The 15,219-nt window shown below is 44.6% G+C and overlaps 1 protein-coding gene across 2 annotated transcripts; it reads left to right on the top strand.

The window, feature by feature from the left end:
* Window positions 1–4,936: 4,936 nt before the first annotated feature.
* Window positions 4,937–13,061, top strand: LOC130478759 (olfactory receptor 1020-like). Of its 2 annotated transcripts, none has more exons than XM_056850964.1 (2): window positions 4,937–4,957; window positions 10,130–11,053. In XM_056850964.1, the coding sequence occupies exons 1-2, from the start codon at window positions 4,937–4,939 to the stop codon at window positions 11,051–11,053; spliced, it is 945 nt and encodes a 314-aa protein (XP_056706942.1). The 2 variants fall into 2 exon arrangements, with proteins under 2 accessions (XP_056706942.1, XP_056706944.1); XM_056850966.1 differs by lacking the exon at window positions 4,937–4,957 and adding an exon at window positions 13,047–13,061 and having other exon boundaries at window positions 10,121–11,029.
* The last annotated feature ends 2,158 nt before the right edge of the window (window positions 13,062–15,219 follow it).

Consider the following 15,219-nt stretch of genomic DNA (forward strand, 5'->3'; position numbering starts at 1 on the left):
GTCCTTTGAAGCTCTGCTGAAAGTTTGGGACCTCTACCCCCAAAAATGCCCCCCCAGAGCCGCAGAAAGGCGCGGTTGTGTTTTTAATGGCTTTATTCGGCCGAATTTTTTTCCCAAACTTTGAATTCCTGCCGAATTGCACGGACCCGAAGCGGAGGAGTTCGGACTTCGGCATATCCCAAATCTAAATGGGCCGAATTCAGCCGAATCCGAACTATACCGAATTTTTTTTAATTCAACAGCCCTATTTGTGCCTGCTCTGGTTCTTCCCTTTCACTATCTGCTGCTTCCAGTTCCTTTTCCTCAGAGGAAGCCTCAGCAGGCTGACTCATGACAAATAGACTATGTTATGATAAAAAGTAGTAAGAATGAACTGTGTGTGTGTGTAAAGTGCTGTCAAGTCGCAGCCGACTTATGGAGACCCCTTTTGGGGGTTTTCATGGCAACAGACTAACAGAGGTGGTTTGCCAGTGCCTTCCTCTGCACAGCAACCCTGGTATTCCTTGGTGGTCTCCCATCCAAATACTAACCAGGGCTGACCCTGCTTAGCTTCTGAGATCTGACGAGATCAGGCTAGCCTGGGCCATCCAGGTGAGGGCAAGAATGAACTAACAGTCTTCATATATTTAAAGAAGACATTTCAAGTGTAGATGTTTGAAGTTATTAGATAATTAGTTAACCAAGAATGTGCACCTTTATCAAATGGGACAGCTAGCTATAGTTAGGAAAAACCTATAAATATGGGAAGCTGAATGGACCAGGAGCTTCTCTGTAGAAGGGGTTCCTTGCTTGTGACCTGCTTGTCTTTGGGTAAGATGCTTTTATGGACTCATGTAATTGCTCTCCTTTAATTAACTATGTAGTAGTAAAGGATGGTGTAGCCACAGAGTCTCATTCCAGGTTCAGTTGTCCAGCTTGCATGGCCATCACAGATACTCAGCAAGCTTGGGCAGAGGCAACCATCCATCCCTTGCGGACTGGCAGCATGAATGAGGAGCAGGTTTGAAGCAATCAAACTTTATTCATCCTGCATGGTGTAGTGCTTAGGAGCAGTGGATTCTAATCTGGAGGACTGGATTTGATTCCCCACTCTTTCACATGAAACCTGCTGGGTAATCTTGCTAGTCACAGTTCTCTCTGAACTCTCTCACCTACCTCACAAGGTGTCTGTTGTGGGGAGAGGAAGGGAAGGCAATTGTAAGCCAGTTTGAGTCTCCTTAAATAGGTAGAGAAAATTAGGGTAAATAAGCCAACTCTTCTTCTTCTTCATTTTTTCCCCAGGAGCTCAACAGGCAATAGAGGTTTTCCAGGGCAGTTACAGCAATCCCTTGACCTGGCTGCCTCAATTACCTCACCTGTCCCGGGCCAACATGAATGCCTCACTCTTGGCCGCTCATCTTTTCTGCGTCTTCTGCTGCCCAACTCCTCAATGCAGCCATCCTTAAATCCTCCCCCGGAGTCAGCCTTGCAACTGGGTGTCTTAGGAAGGGCCCCGGACTTGCCTGCTCCCTTCAGCCTCCTAACCGCCTAATGGCATACCTTCCCCAGATTTAGTGGCTCTGGCCCCTAACAACCACCCTCTCCCCAATCAATTTCCTTCTGGCCATACCGAAACCACAGGCTTACTGCTCCAGCTGAGCTTCCTCATACACCTCTTAAAGGTGCCTCACCCCTTTCAAGCTCCCCGACTCCACAGATGGTATAATGTCCTTTTGAATTAGTCAATGTTAAAGATGCATATAGTTATATGGTAATAAATGATAAAATGGAAGCAAATATTCTCCAATAGTATTACTTATGGGCTATACCCATAACAAATAAAAAATGTCGTTGAGGTACACCTCCTGCTAGGAATTAAATTATCTCATTTAGGAAAACTAACTAGATGCATAGGGCTTCTTAAGTGCATGCCTAAATCTGAATCAGGCCTGAACAGAGTCATCCAGAACAGAGAGCTGGCTAACTCCCTTAGTGGGTTAGAGTGTTTTCATCCTCCACTATACACAAGAACAAATCCCTGTACTGCACAGTCATTCAGAATACCTACAATGCACTGGTTTTGTATCCATGATCAGCAACATGAATTGAAATGTCCACATTACGCATACATGCTCTGAAAAGGTGAGGAAACATTCACACTATTCTTTCATCTAATAGTGAGCACTAATATGGTGCAAGGTTCTCATTAAATGATCCTGAGAATGTGAAATTGCTTGCTTATTTATATTTAATAATTATATGGTAAATTCACACAGCACCTGAAGCAGCTTGCAGTAAAAATAAATACCTCTAAATCACAATAAATGAGTAAACAGTAAGAAAGCAGCCAGCTAAATATAATATAGTTGAAAACTATGCCGTGATTAAAAACAACAGAGATCAGCCCACAGTATGCTTCTGATGCCATCTTTTTGAAACCTTGTTTTATAGTTCTATTGTTATGAAGTAACCAGACATTAACTACGGCCCTACCAAGGGGGGGGGTAGCTAGTTATACTCAGTGTTGCTTTCTATATACTAGTTTTTCATGAATAAATAATTTTTTTATTTGCAGCTAGTATGCCAGATAAAACAGGTAAAAACTTTCTAGACAAGTCAGATCTTAATTAGATCCATGGAGCATATCGTTGTTATGAAGTCTCACAGGACAGCCAAAGCCATATATAAAGCCCCTTATCCATGGGAAGTCAACATTTGTACTCCCCATCCCTTTTTTCTTTTTATAGTTACCATTGACAGGCTTAAACGGAATAAGAAAATAAACTTCAGATGGACATGCTTGTAAGCTTGCTATGATATCAGAAGAGAATTACTAGAGGATCACATGCTTTTTTCATTGTTACATCATGTGCATTGCTGCAAAAGCTAGAAATCTACCTATCATTCAACCTGTTTTGTAAGTACTTGCTTTATCAAGGAATCTAAGGAAAGGCACTGGTGATGGACCTTTGCAGAGCTTTCTGTAGCATGGCTGATTTTTGGAGAACTTTGCCCTGAGGATGGGAGGGAGGTCAGGTTATTGGTGGTTTTAAGTTCCTATAAACCAGTGCAGGGAGGAACAGCAAAGTAGTAGCTGCAATTTCTTTGCAGAAAGCTGTTGGGGAAAGTAAACATCAATCTTTGCCCACCAAAATATCCACAAAGAAATAGAGGATGAAGGCCATGGATAAGGATCAGAGAGAAATTGCTTTCTTGTTATCAAATAAGCACCTGCTTATTTGGGGGGCTGGGGAATCTCATGATAAGAAATTACTGTATGTTAAATGCAGCACATCCCCTTTCACCTAAAGTGTTCTATGTTGCCTCTTTGAAAAAAACAGCAAAAGGCTGGCTAAAACAGTCTGCAAACTATTTGGAGTATGGATCATATATTATGAATTCAAATTATATGCAACCTTAGTTTCATGGCATTTATTTGGATGGGATCTTCCTTCTCCAATATGTTGTCTTGTAATATCTAAATATGTAATTTGTATACCATCCATATGAAAGAGACACCATCCATGCTCATCATTAATAGCAGCTAATTATGAAATTAAAGCAGAAAACAAGAAATATTTTTTTGAAATAAAAATACTTTATAAAGTAATGGAAGATTACAGTAGCTTAAAAAACTTGCAACAATGTTTAAAGTTATTCCTGCTTTGGATTAGTAATCGTTTATGGAGCTAACATAGTGATGGGGTATTTTCATCACTATACTCAAATTTTGCTTTCTGAGCACAGAGCAACATAGCTACCCACCTGAAACTATCTTTGTTGTGCCTGTTCACATCAGATGAATACATAAGACTCCAAATATATGGCTTATACTAGGGCTTTCTCTTGGCTGATCTGCTTCATTAACAGTGCAATCTGAAGGAGAGTTATACCCCTCTAAATCCATTGACTTCAATAGACTTAGAAGGGTGTTAACTGTGCTTAGGACAGTACAGTTAATGATGATCAGTCAAGAATAAAATGCTCCTCAGTCCTTTGAAATAAATGGGCTGTCTTCAGCTATAGTTACAATAAAGTGGAGATAATCCATAAAGCATCACCTACTTTTAAGGGCAGGATCACTAACAGGATGCCTCTAACAGCTATTAACATGATGTGCAACTGCACCCTGGCTCCAAATCTGGTCAGCATTACTGCAAACTTCATTTATCCCATCCATACTATGCCTCCTCTCGTCCCACCCACATGCTGCTCAAACAACAATGGGTTTGGTAAATTTTGCTTGTATCCATCCATTGGGCAATTTGGGGAATAGAAACTTGCCAGTTTTGAATTTTGCCTGAGAGGATGTATTTTATGGGGAGGTGTGAGGACTGCACAATCACCTTGGAACCTCCAATGATGAATTCCCAGTGAGTTAAGCCCCCCACCAGGCAGATCCTTTCACGGGTTGAATTTTAGCTCTACAGGGCTTAGATTTTTAGAAGCGTAGGCAACAACATGGAGGGCACCAGACTGCTTTTGAGAAAGAGTGGCACCCATGCTCCTTTCTGAGGTGGCTAGTTGGAGGTAGAAAGGCTTGGAGGGATTTCATTGTATTTGGCCACCACTGGGGCAACCAGTGGGGTGACGGCATTAAGTGCCCTGAAATCTACTGTCATCCACCACGTGACACCATCTGCTTTAAGAACTGGCCAGAGAGGGGCGTTGCAGACTGATTGCACGGGGATAATTACATCCATTGTAAGAGTCCGGCAATGGTTTTTCCTATGCCAGTCTCTGCATCCGCGAGGTATTTTTATTGCTTTTGTGGAGGGGGATTCCTGCCTTCAATGAGCAGGCATACGTTTTTAACAGTGCCACATTCAGCTTTATCCAAGATCCACACATCCGGGACTGTTCTATCCAGGGGTCTTTAGTCACATTATGGATGGGAAGGGGTGCTTTAAGGGCCGCACATCTATGGATTGCTGAAATGGATCCAGGGCCATTTGAAATGGACCATAGGAGTCCATTAGCAATGTCTACTGTGATTCTATGCTCCCTTAAGAAAGGCGTGCCCAAGATTCCTTGGTCTTCCTTATTATTTTCACATGCCTCAATATGAGTCTGGAGTGAGCCGACTCTGGTGGGGATATACTCCCAGATTTTGGAGCTGTGAACGGCACCTCCAAACCCTTCTAGGGCCATGGTATTAAAGGTGCCCCTCCCCAGAGCAGCTAAATCCGGATGCAGGATATTTAGGGCTGCTCCAGTGTCTACTAGGAGCATGGCAGATTTTGTTTTCCCGGAGCTCCCGATGTCTGTCTTAACCATCAGTCTCCTCCATTCATCAGGTATGAGCCTGGCGATTACTCCTGGTGGGAGAGGGGCTGACTCTGGGCACCCCTAGTGCAAGTCCTCCCCATGGCCAGATTCAGGGTGGTTGCATGACTCTTCCACTTTCCTTATGAGAGGTGGAGGGCGGCGCCTGTCCTGCAGCGCTTCTACCAGACTGTTGATGAGGAACTGAGTGGGTTCCCTATCGAATCAATTCATGTCGAACCCCATTTGGCACAGCTGTTCCCACACTCCTGCACGAAAGTTGTCTACGTCCTTTAGGGGTAGCACCTGGCCATTGTGGGAGTCCCTGTCTCAAGGCGTGGGATCCTGCCTGGATTGTTGGGGTATTTGGGGGTTGTGGCAATTAGACTGCTGGCATCCGGGGTTAGGTTCGTCCTGGTACCTTTGAGGGGGCCCTGAATTGGTGCCATTGTTCTGGTCCTGCCAATTACGGGGTCCGCCTCCAGGTCCAGTGCGATCCCCGTCTCTCCCTCTGCCTTTAGGGGGATTATTATTATTTCCGCTGTGGGGGTAGGTTTTATTGTTGTTCGGGCAGGACCGTGGTTGCTCTCCCCTCTCCAGCTCATTAGGCTGCTGTTTAAATTGGGAATGGGGCCCGTTGTTTGCATAACTGACGGGCTGAATGGGCTCTAGGTTACAGCCATGTGCAGCTTTTTGGGCCACGGGCATCCCCCCGTGTCCCCCGCATCTCTAAGCAGGATAGAGGCTTTGGAGAGTTTATTGGATAGTGCCATCCAAGACATATCCAAGGGGTCAATGGGGCCTAGCATAGCTTTAGTTTGGGAATTGAGGCCAAGGTACATCACCTGTTTAAAAACATCACTGTCAAAATCTGGTGTGCCTTGTGTTACTGGCACGAGTTCCGTGAGGATCTCAATCATTTTTTTCCTGGCTATGTAGGGTTCTGGGGGTTCCCCGGGAGCCGGTACTTCACCATAGAAGAGGAGGGTTCTGGGCTGCTCAGGCCATAGCAGGGCAATGAGCTCTCGCATCCAAATCTGCACTGTTTAAGCAGTCTGGCCAGCTGGGTAAGGTCTTCCCCATTTGCAGATGGGTGCTGGGCATTGACCTTTGTTAGCCGTGTGACATAGCGTTCCTGATCTAAGGGGCCCAGCTGATCTGCGAAGGCTCTTATCTCCGTTGATTTCCACGGGACCCTTTCCTAATGGTTTGAGAGGTGGGTATGTGGCCGCCACTCCTGGGATTTGTTATCACGCAGGTAGTGACCGGGTGGATCGGAGCAGGTTCTTTACCTTCATGGGGGTTCCACTGAGGATCTATCGGGGCACTGGGAAGGACCGCTGGACGGTGTCCTTCAGAAAAGGGGGGCACAGACGTGGGGTGAACTGCTGAAATTATTGCCTGGTGTACTCCTAATTGTTTCTTAAGCCTATTTATTTCCTCGTGACACGGTTCATGTATTCTTGTATCCTGCATGACATTGGGCACTGTTTTAGCCAATAATACCGCTGCGGTTTGGGCATGCGCTAGCTCCTCCTTTATAGACAAGTAGTCCCGTTCAGAGGCTTCTGCTCTAGCCAGTGCATCCTCCTCTTTGTTTTTACTCTCCTGCATGGCTGAGAGTAGGCTGCCCTGCAGCGGCTAGTTCCTTTTTTAATTCCTCATTGGTGTCATATAATTCTTGAATAGTGTCAGTGCTACCACGAAGCACTTCCCACAAGCCCCAGGATGCAAAAAGGTCCCGTTTTGCTCCTCTTAATTTCTTTTCCTTGCAGCACTGGAGAAAGTGCTCTCGGAAGTTTTAAAATGGGTCGGTTCCTTTAAAGGAGCCCGCTTCTCAGGGGTTGTCTCCCTTTTTAGCAATCCACTTCTTTAGTTTGTCAGGCTGTGGGGCGCGTCGTAGTGAGGAGCTGATTTTTAAGGTGGGGGAGTACTTCGACAGTCTCAAAGGACGTATCCTCTGGTGCTGCCGAGGACTTTTAAGCATAAAGTTGGCCTTGCTTTTATTTTACAGGATTTTTAGCGCTATTTGTTTCACTGTTTTTTCTCCTAGGGGAGGGGGGAAATCCCAAGTCCTACCCACAAAAGAAACCACCCGGGGGTATTTGCAACACACACAAATTCTCCACCAAAATCAGTCACACAAAGGTAAAGTTTGTTCCTTCTGGCTGGGTTCCCTTGACGTCTGATTCTTCGCAAGAACACGTGGTTGTGAATCACATGCTCTTACAAGAGAATCAGGGAATGCCCGCGTTCAAACACCAAATCTGTTACGGGGAATGCTGGGGTCTCCAACTTTTAATGGGGGAATTAGTCAGTTTGGAGACAAATTTAGTGCACTAACGAGAGGCTTTAGCGGGGTCTATTCCTGTGACTACGCAAGGTGAGCAAAACCAGTATGGAACAAATGACTCAAGAGACTGAATGCAGTCAAAACAGGATGTACTTTATTTAGGGGGAAAGGGTTACAAATCATACAAGCGCAATTGCAATCAATACTCACACACACACATAAGAGTTCTAAAAGGGATAGCAGTAAAGAGAGTCAATAGCTACCTGTTCTGTGAGGTTCCAAGGAGGGAAGCTGTTGGGGGGGGGGTACTATTACACAAACCAGCGTGTTATAGCCAGAAACCCGTGCAGAGACACAGGGTGCTCTTTTTGGATTCGAAGGAGAAGCCCTGGTACATGGACATGTACCAGGGCTCTTTGCTTTATAGTAAAATTCTGCCCTCTGGGGCAGACTGACTCAGGGCATGTGAGCAGTGGGGCACAAAGGTAACATTGCTTTAAAATTGGAGAAAGATTAAGTGGTGAAAAGGTGTGGGCCAGAGTGGGCCATGATCAGAATATGAGGGGATTATTGATGACTGTCAATCACTCGGTGATTGTGTTATTGACAGCTGGCAGGAACTGGGAGCAGAGAGGGGAAGGAGAAGATGGGATTAGCCTGCCCTGAGAAGGAATTTAAGGTGTGGAAAGGGGAAACGCTATTGCTCTGAGTCTGAAGTCGTCAGGCAGATCTTGATATGTCGGCCGTGTCTTTGGTTATGCAAAGGTGTCCAGGAAGGCAGCTGTTCCAGGGGCGAGTCTCTGGCAGAGAGGCTCAGGAGCACATTTTGGAGTTCTCTGTTCTGCTCTGCATTCAGATCCAAGATGGAGTTCAGGTCCACTTCCCTTCTCCGGGTCCAGGTGTTGTGTGCCATTCGCAGGTTCCTGCTTGCTCCGTACAGCAACATCCAGTGGGGTGTCTGGGATGCTCCTGTGTCTTGGAGTGTGGTGCTGTCTCTCTCCATGCCTCCCCTGCCATTCAGCAACAGTCCCAGTGTACAGACACGAGAGTCCAAGGGGGTCCATATTACAGGGGGTATAGAAGGGTATTGTTACACAACCAACCTTGTTACACCAGCCTAATGCTAGCCTGGATAAGGAATGGCCCTTCATCCATAAATATCTCAGTGTGACTAACTGTATCAGCCTCATAAGGCCACCACCTAATCCTACATTATTTACAAAGATGGGAGAAAAAAACCTCCACCTCTGGGTAGGCTTGTCAAGGCTCACCCTGCTTTGGTGCAATGATGTAATCAGACATTACTTGGGTTTGATCTCAGTAACACCCCGAGAAATACACACACCATAAAATAAAAGAAGGCTTTATTGGAGAAACAAGAAAAGATGTTAAAAACAAGGCATATAAAAGCCAGTATCACAATAATGGCAAGATACTAGTATCTGTTTTACCCAGGTACAGAATGAGATTGTTTTTTCTTGTAGTTTAGATTTTATGTTTTTGTAGTGTGTTTTGTTATGTTGTTATGTCAACTATGTAAGTTTGTAATATATCTGTTTTGTTCATTTTTGAAAAACAAAATAAAATACTTATGGGGAAAAAACAAAGACATATAGTTCAGTGGTAATGAAATGCGTAAAATAACAAAACCGACTAGTTATCTTGCTTACTGGAGTCCTAACACAGTGTAGTTGGTTCTTAAAGCAGAGTTCCAGAGCATTATACAAATATCTTCTTGGAAGCAAGAAGGGATAAAGGAGGAAAGAGTAAAAGGATTCTTCTATCTAAATATACTTAAAGACAAGTGCTGGCCATAGCCTCCTGACCTCCTTAACCTATTAATTAAAATGGATTGAACCAGATTGTTACATTGCACCCAGAAGGCATTAAAATGATGAGGCAGAAGAGTTTTAACCAGATGAAGAGTTTAATAAAATGGTTCCCTTTCTGTCCAGAGTTACAGCAACAACTGACCTTACTTGCTTCTAGAACATCGATTTTTAACCTTCTATTCTACTGTAAATGCCAGAGTGGATTAGAATGTGGTTAATACAGGACAGTTTAGAATACTGGCCCTGATCAAGGAATGTTGCTGTTAGAAAATACAGCAATTTATCTGATTGCAGTACTAGGGAAAATGGTAATGCAATCTTGGTAATTGGTGCTATCCATATCCAGTGACTTGAATCATATTTATCCCCACAAGGGCATATCAGGCATGCAAGCGGGGGGAGGGGGGTCTCTTTTCAAATGTATCATGCGAATCAGCTCTAAATGTGGAAATTTACAACTGTCATTCCTTCCCTGTTTTCTACAAGTGCAATCAGTCCATCTTGATGTTGACTGGTAGCTTTACAGTGAGATTTTAGGAGGAAACTCAGAAACAGAACATCTGTTAGGAAATCACGTTATGTTAACTGAAAACCGCAGACACTCCCATTAAAGTCAATTGTCTTTATATCAGGATCTGCTGTGAAGATAGAATTTGAAAATCTGTTTGCCATATTTCACCTACACAAGTTGACCTGTCAGTCCTACATGTTTTTCACATTTCAGGAGAACAAAAATGCACGTGGTGAGATAATGGACAAGGAAAATTACACCAGCGTGAATGAGTTCATTCTCCTTGGACTGACAGATCGACCAGAGCTGCAGCTTCCACTCTTTGTAATCTTCCTATGGATCTATGCTATCAGCTTGGTGGGAAATCTGGGGATGATGGTCTTAATTGGAATTGACTCTCGACTACACACCCCCATGTATTTCTTCCTCTGCCACTTGTCTTTTGTTGACTTTTGTTACTCCACTGCCATCACCCCTAAGATGCTGGTGAACTTTTTAGCTGATGTTAATGTTATCTCATTCACTGAATGTGCTGTGCAATTCTACTTCTTTGGTTCTTTTGCAGGCATTGAGGGGTTCCTTTTGGCAGCAATGGCATATGACAGGTACAATGCCATTTGTAATCCACTTCTCTACAAAGCTATCATGTCTTGGAAAGTCTGTGCCTACTTAGTAGCTGTCTCCTTTCTAGCAGGATTCATTAATGCAGCAATACATACCTATTTTACATTTCAGCTACAATTCTGTGACTCCAACATCATCAACCATTTCTTCTGTGACACTCCCCCTCTCCTAGCACTCTCTTGCTCTGACATACAGATCAATCTGATCATCATTTTTGTTTTCGCCAGTTTCAATGAATTAAGCTGCCTCCTTACAATTCTAGTCTCCTATGCCTACATCCTCTCTGCAATTTTACGAATCAGCTCTTTTAAAGGGAGACATAAAGCCTTCTCCACCTGTGCTTCCCATTTACTGGCTGTCACCATATTCTTTGGAACTATCTTGTTTATGTATTTGAGACCCAGCTCCAGCCATTCTATGGATCAGGACAAAATAGTGTCTGTCTTCTACACTGTAGTGATCCCTATGCTGAACCCCCTTATCTATAGTTTAAGGAACGGGGAAGTAAAGGATGCTGTGAAGAAAGTAGTGTCCAGGAAAATCTTTTAATATGACTAGGCAGAAGGTGTGGCCAGCAGAATGCTTCCCTTCACAATCTAAGTTAGTCTCTTCTGAAAACACATTGTTCTTCACAAGGTACCTACCTCCCTTGGTAGTAGAATGGTAAAAAATTTCTTCGGGAGAACCACAAAACATTGGGGCTTTATTTCTTACCTGGGCTTCAATCCAAGATGGATCCAGCTATCAGTACAAGGTATGCAGAAGACATGGCTGTCAGGATGAAATTTTTTCACTATCTAGTCAGTCCTTTTGGTGGGCACTATGTTCTTCCTGCAACAGAGAAGCAAACTCATTGTCCAGCAAAATCACAGGATGTAAGGTCATTGCTTCCCATTTGGATCTTAATCCAAGATGGACAAAGGAGCAATGGTAGTTGGAAGATCCAACAGTGCCTGGTTTTTTCATGGTTTCATTTTTAATTTATTTGCTTGGGGAAATGTTGCAAAATAAATAATTAAATAACTTGTAAAATAAGTATGTACACAATTCCCAGTTCCATAAGGTTACACAGAATTCTTGTGAGTGTAAAGTGCTTCAGATTTTTTAAAAAATGCTGTATTATAGTGGCTAAACATCAGATTTCTTTGGGGGGGAAATAACACATTTGAGAAGAGAATCAATTCATTTTTTCCAATTCAGTTGTTAGCCAGTGGCAACATATAATATTCTCCCCAATCCTCCAAAATAATATTTCTTTTCCTGCCAGCACTTTTGGGTCAGTCTGGCTGCTTTTTTCTACAGTAAAATTCTCAAGCCCTGTGACTCATGCTGGCAGATCGTTTCCCAGACCTCTCTAACTCTATAGCCAATGCTCAGGGGTATTAGCTAAGAGTACCCAGGTATTGTTTCTAATCTACCTCATCTGTTCTAATCTCTTTCCTACTCCTAATCCAATCTAGAGCAATCAAACCTTTTGTCCACTGGCAATGACATGCCATTGCCAGGCATTGCCAGGAACAAGTAAGACCAAGGTTCCAACTCCTCTCTTGGGGATAAATATATCCCCATTTGCCATAGTAAATTGCTAGCATTTTCCCTTGGATCTAAAACTTGAGCCCTGCACTTGTGTGTGCAGTTCCTCTTCTCCTGTCCTTCTTGCAGCTGCCCCTCTAGACCTCACTCCCCGGATCAGGTAAATATAATTTCCCTCTGGGAACCTCTAATCTTTGTGTACACCCCCTCATACATTTGCTTTCTTAGTTCTGTGTGTATTGGGATTTGTGTGAATGTGTAAATGAATTTGACTGTCTTTAATAAAACCCTTCAAATTATTAAAAAGCCTCTTTATTCGGGAACCTTTTCCACTGATGCACTCATCTGCGTAAAATTTGGTTTCAATGATCCCTATGCCAACCTCTTGCAAAGCTCTACCAGCCTCCAGCTAAATTCCTTCAATAAAGGGAGACCCCTCTATTTAGCATAACAACCCCATTTGATTGCAGTTTGATAAATCCCATATAATAGGTCATAGAAAGAAAACATAATGTATTACAAAAATAAATAACCTTTCATGGAACACACATATATGCTCAATGTCCCAGCAGCTAGAGTCTCTACAAGAGCACTATTAAGATTGTATTATACAAAAGGTCCCAGATATGTCCCTGCTGCTCTTAAGGCATTTAATGCCAAAATAGTTCCCCAGTTATTATTCAGAGTTAGTATTTGGATCAAGAGAGTAACAGAAAAAATAGATGGAACGCTCTTATACTTCTTATGAAGCATCTCAGGGGTTCCCAGTTGTGTGGCTGGTACTGAACTTAGAACTGAAATTGCACAGCACTCCCTTGAATCTAAAGCCTGGTTAGAGGCCTTAAAAATGAAAATCAAAATCATGTTCATTGACCCCAGCCCACAGAGTGGTTTTTGGATCTTGTTGCTAAAGATAACTTCACTAGTTCTTGGAAAGATTTAATAAATAGTAAATTAATTTTCTTAGGTTTCCCCTAGAAATTCCCAACCAGCCTTAACAAACATAAAGTCAGTGAAGAAATGAGTAGGGCTGTTGAAAAAAAATATTCAGTAAAATTCGGATTCGTCAAAATTCGGCCCATTTTGATTTGGGAAATGCCGAAGTCCGAACTCCCCCAATTCGGATCTGTGCAATTCAGCACCAAGGTCAGAGTTCGCAAATAAATTCGGTCATTTAAAGCCACTAAAAACACAATTGCGGCTTTCCACGGCTCCGGGGGGGCATGTTTGGAGGTAGAGGTCCCAAACTTTCAGCGTAGCTTCAGTGGACCCTTCTTGCAAGAACCCCAAAGTTTGGTGACGATTGGGGCAGGGGGGGCCGAGTTATGGGGCCCGGAAGGGGTCCCCCCATGATCTTCCCATTGGAATGAATACAAATTAATAGACCGTTTGGAGTTGGACTCGGAGTTTGCAAAGCCATGCAAAGTAGCATGTGATGTGACGCGACCTTGGGAGTTTGCAAACCATGGAAAGGGACAGAGGCATGTTAGCTATACATAAGGAGCAGGTGGGGGTGGAATTTCCTTTTTTTCCCTCTAGGGCAGACCGGGCCAAATTTGCATTTTTGACTGGCTTAGCTAGCATACCCTTGAAGGCATGCCTGTGTGTATCTAGTTGTGAATATGTGTGTGTGTGTGTGTGTGTGTGTGTGTGTGTGTGATTATTTCCGATGCTTCTCTTTCTATGCATTTATCATTTTCATGTTTCTATTCTTTAACCTTCATAGGAGGGGTTGTTATTGGCCAAACCCCTGGGAAAAATTAGGGTGTGTCAGGCTGCTATCTCGGTTTCGTTATTGCCTCTGTCTCTGCGTTGTATTGTCTGCCCCCCAAGGTCGCATGCCTAGGCCTGGCTCAAGTTTTGACCTCGACCTTCGGAGCCGAGGCACCCGCACTGGCGGTTCGAGTACAACCTCTGCTGGGCGGGGAACCATACTCTCACTCCTGGAGACAGAACTTTTGCCGCGCATTACGGCAGAGACTGCCCTGAGACTTGAGAACGCCAAAGTTCTTGCGGATCAGCAAGCCGCCGAAGCGGCTAAGGTCGCAAGAGAGAGAGAGGCTGCGGAAGCAGCCAGGGCGGCTGCAGCAAGGATTAGGAATCAGGCGAACGTGGACACGCGCCCTAAGGGCAATGTACTAGGGCTATCAGGTCTATCCTTTTCCCCGGCGTTTGTCCCGTCGCGCGCGACCCAACGCGCACGCCGTTTGGCTGACCGACGTCGAGACTCAGAAGAGTCAGAAGACGAGGATTTATATGGGGATAGCTCTCAATGGGCCACAAGCTTCCGGACCAGTAAGCCTCATCTTACTGGTGGCCCAAGTGAGGAGGCTCATCTCTTAAGAGCCCAGAATCGGGAGCTCTCCGACCGTGTTGATCAACTCCAGGAAGTAATGGAACGTATGCTTCAGGAGAACAGGCAATTACAACAAACCCTGATAGCTCTGAGACAGCCCGTTCCGATACCGGGTCAGGGGGTACCCGTACAGCCACCCGCTAATGTGCCTGCTCCACCCTTGTTTCCTGGAGCTCCTGTTGCTCCTCCGCCCGGACCACCCGTGCAACCACCCGCTAATGTGCCTGCTCCACCCTTGCCTCCTGGAGCTCCTGTTGTCCCTCCGCCCGGACCACCAGTGCAACCGGGTCAACCTGCGCCCGGTCCTTGGAAGCAACTCAAATTGAGGACTACGTATGACGGATCTCTCGAGACTTTGCCTTGTTTCTTGCATCAAGGGGACAGTTATATGCGAGAACAAGGACAACTTTTCCCCACGGAAGACAGCCGGGTGCGTTACGTAGCTTCCCTTCTGACAGGTAAAGCGGCTGACTGGATGGTCCTCCAGTTTGACACCCGCTCTCGTGCTATTCGTTCCCTCAACAACTTCATGACTGCCCTGAGAAGGAGGTTTGAGGACCCCTTCCTGGGGGAAAGAGCCAAAACGGAACTCTTACAATTAAAACAAGGCTCTGCTACAGTTCGAGAATTTGCCGATGAATTTCAACGACTGGCAAGTAAAATTGTAGGTTGGCCCGAGACCACCCTGATCCATCATTTCAGGGAAGCCTTGCATCCTGACATTCTGAACTGGTCTTACATGCGAGGCGATCCCGATACCCTCGAAGACTGGATCCTATTAGCCGAGGAAGTGGAAAGCCGCCGACGCTTCATTTCTCTCGTCCGT

Source organism: Euleptes europaea, chromosome 6 (genome assembly GCF_029931775.1).
Source record: "Euleptes europaea isolate rEulEur1 chromosome 6, rEulEur1.hap1, whole genome shotgun sequence".
Classification (NCBI taxonomy): domain Eukaryota; kingdom Metazoa; phylum Chordata; class Lepidosauria; order Squamata; family Sphaerodactylidae; genus Euleptes; species Euleptes europaea.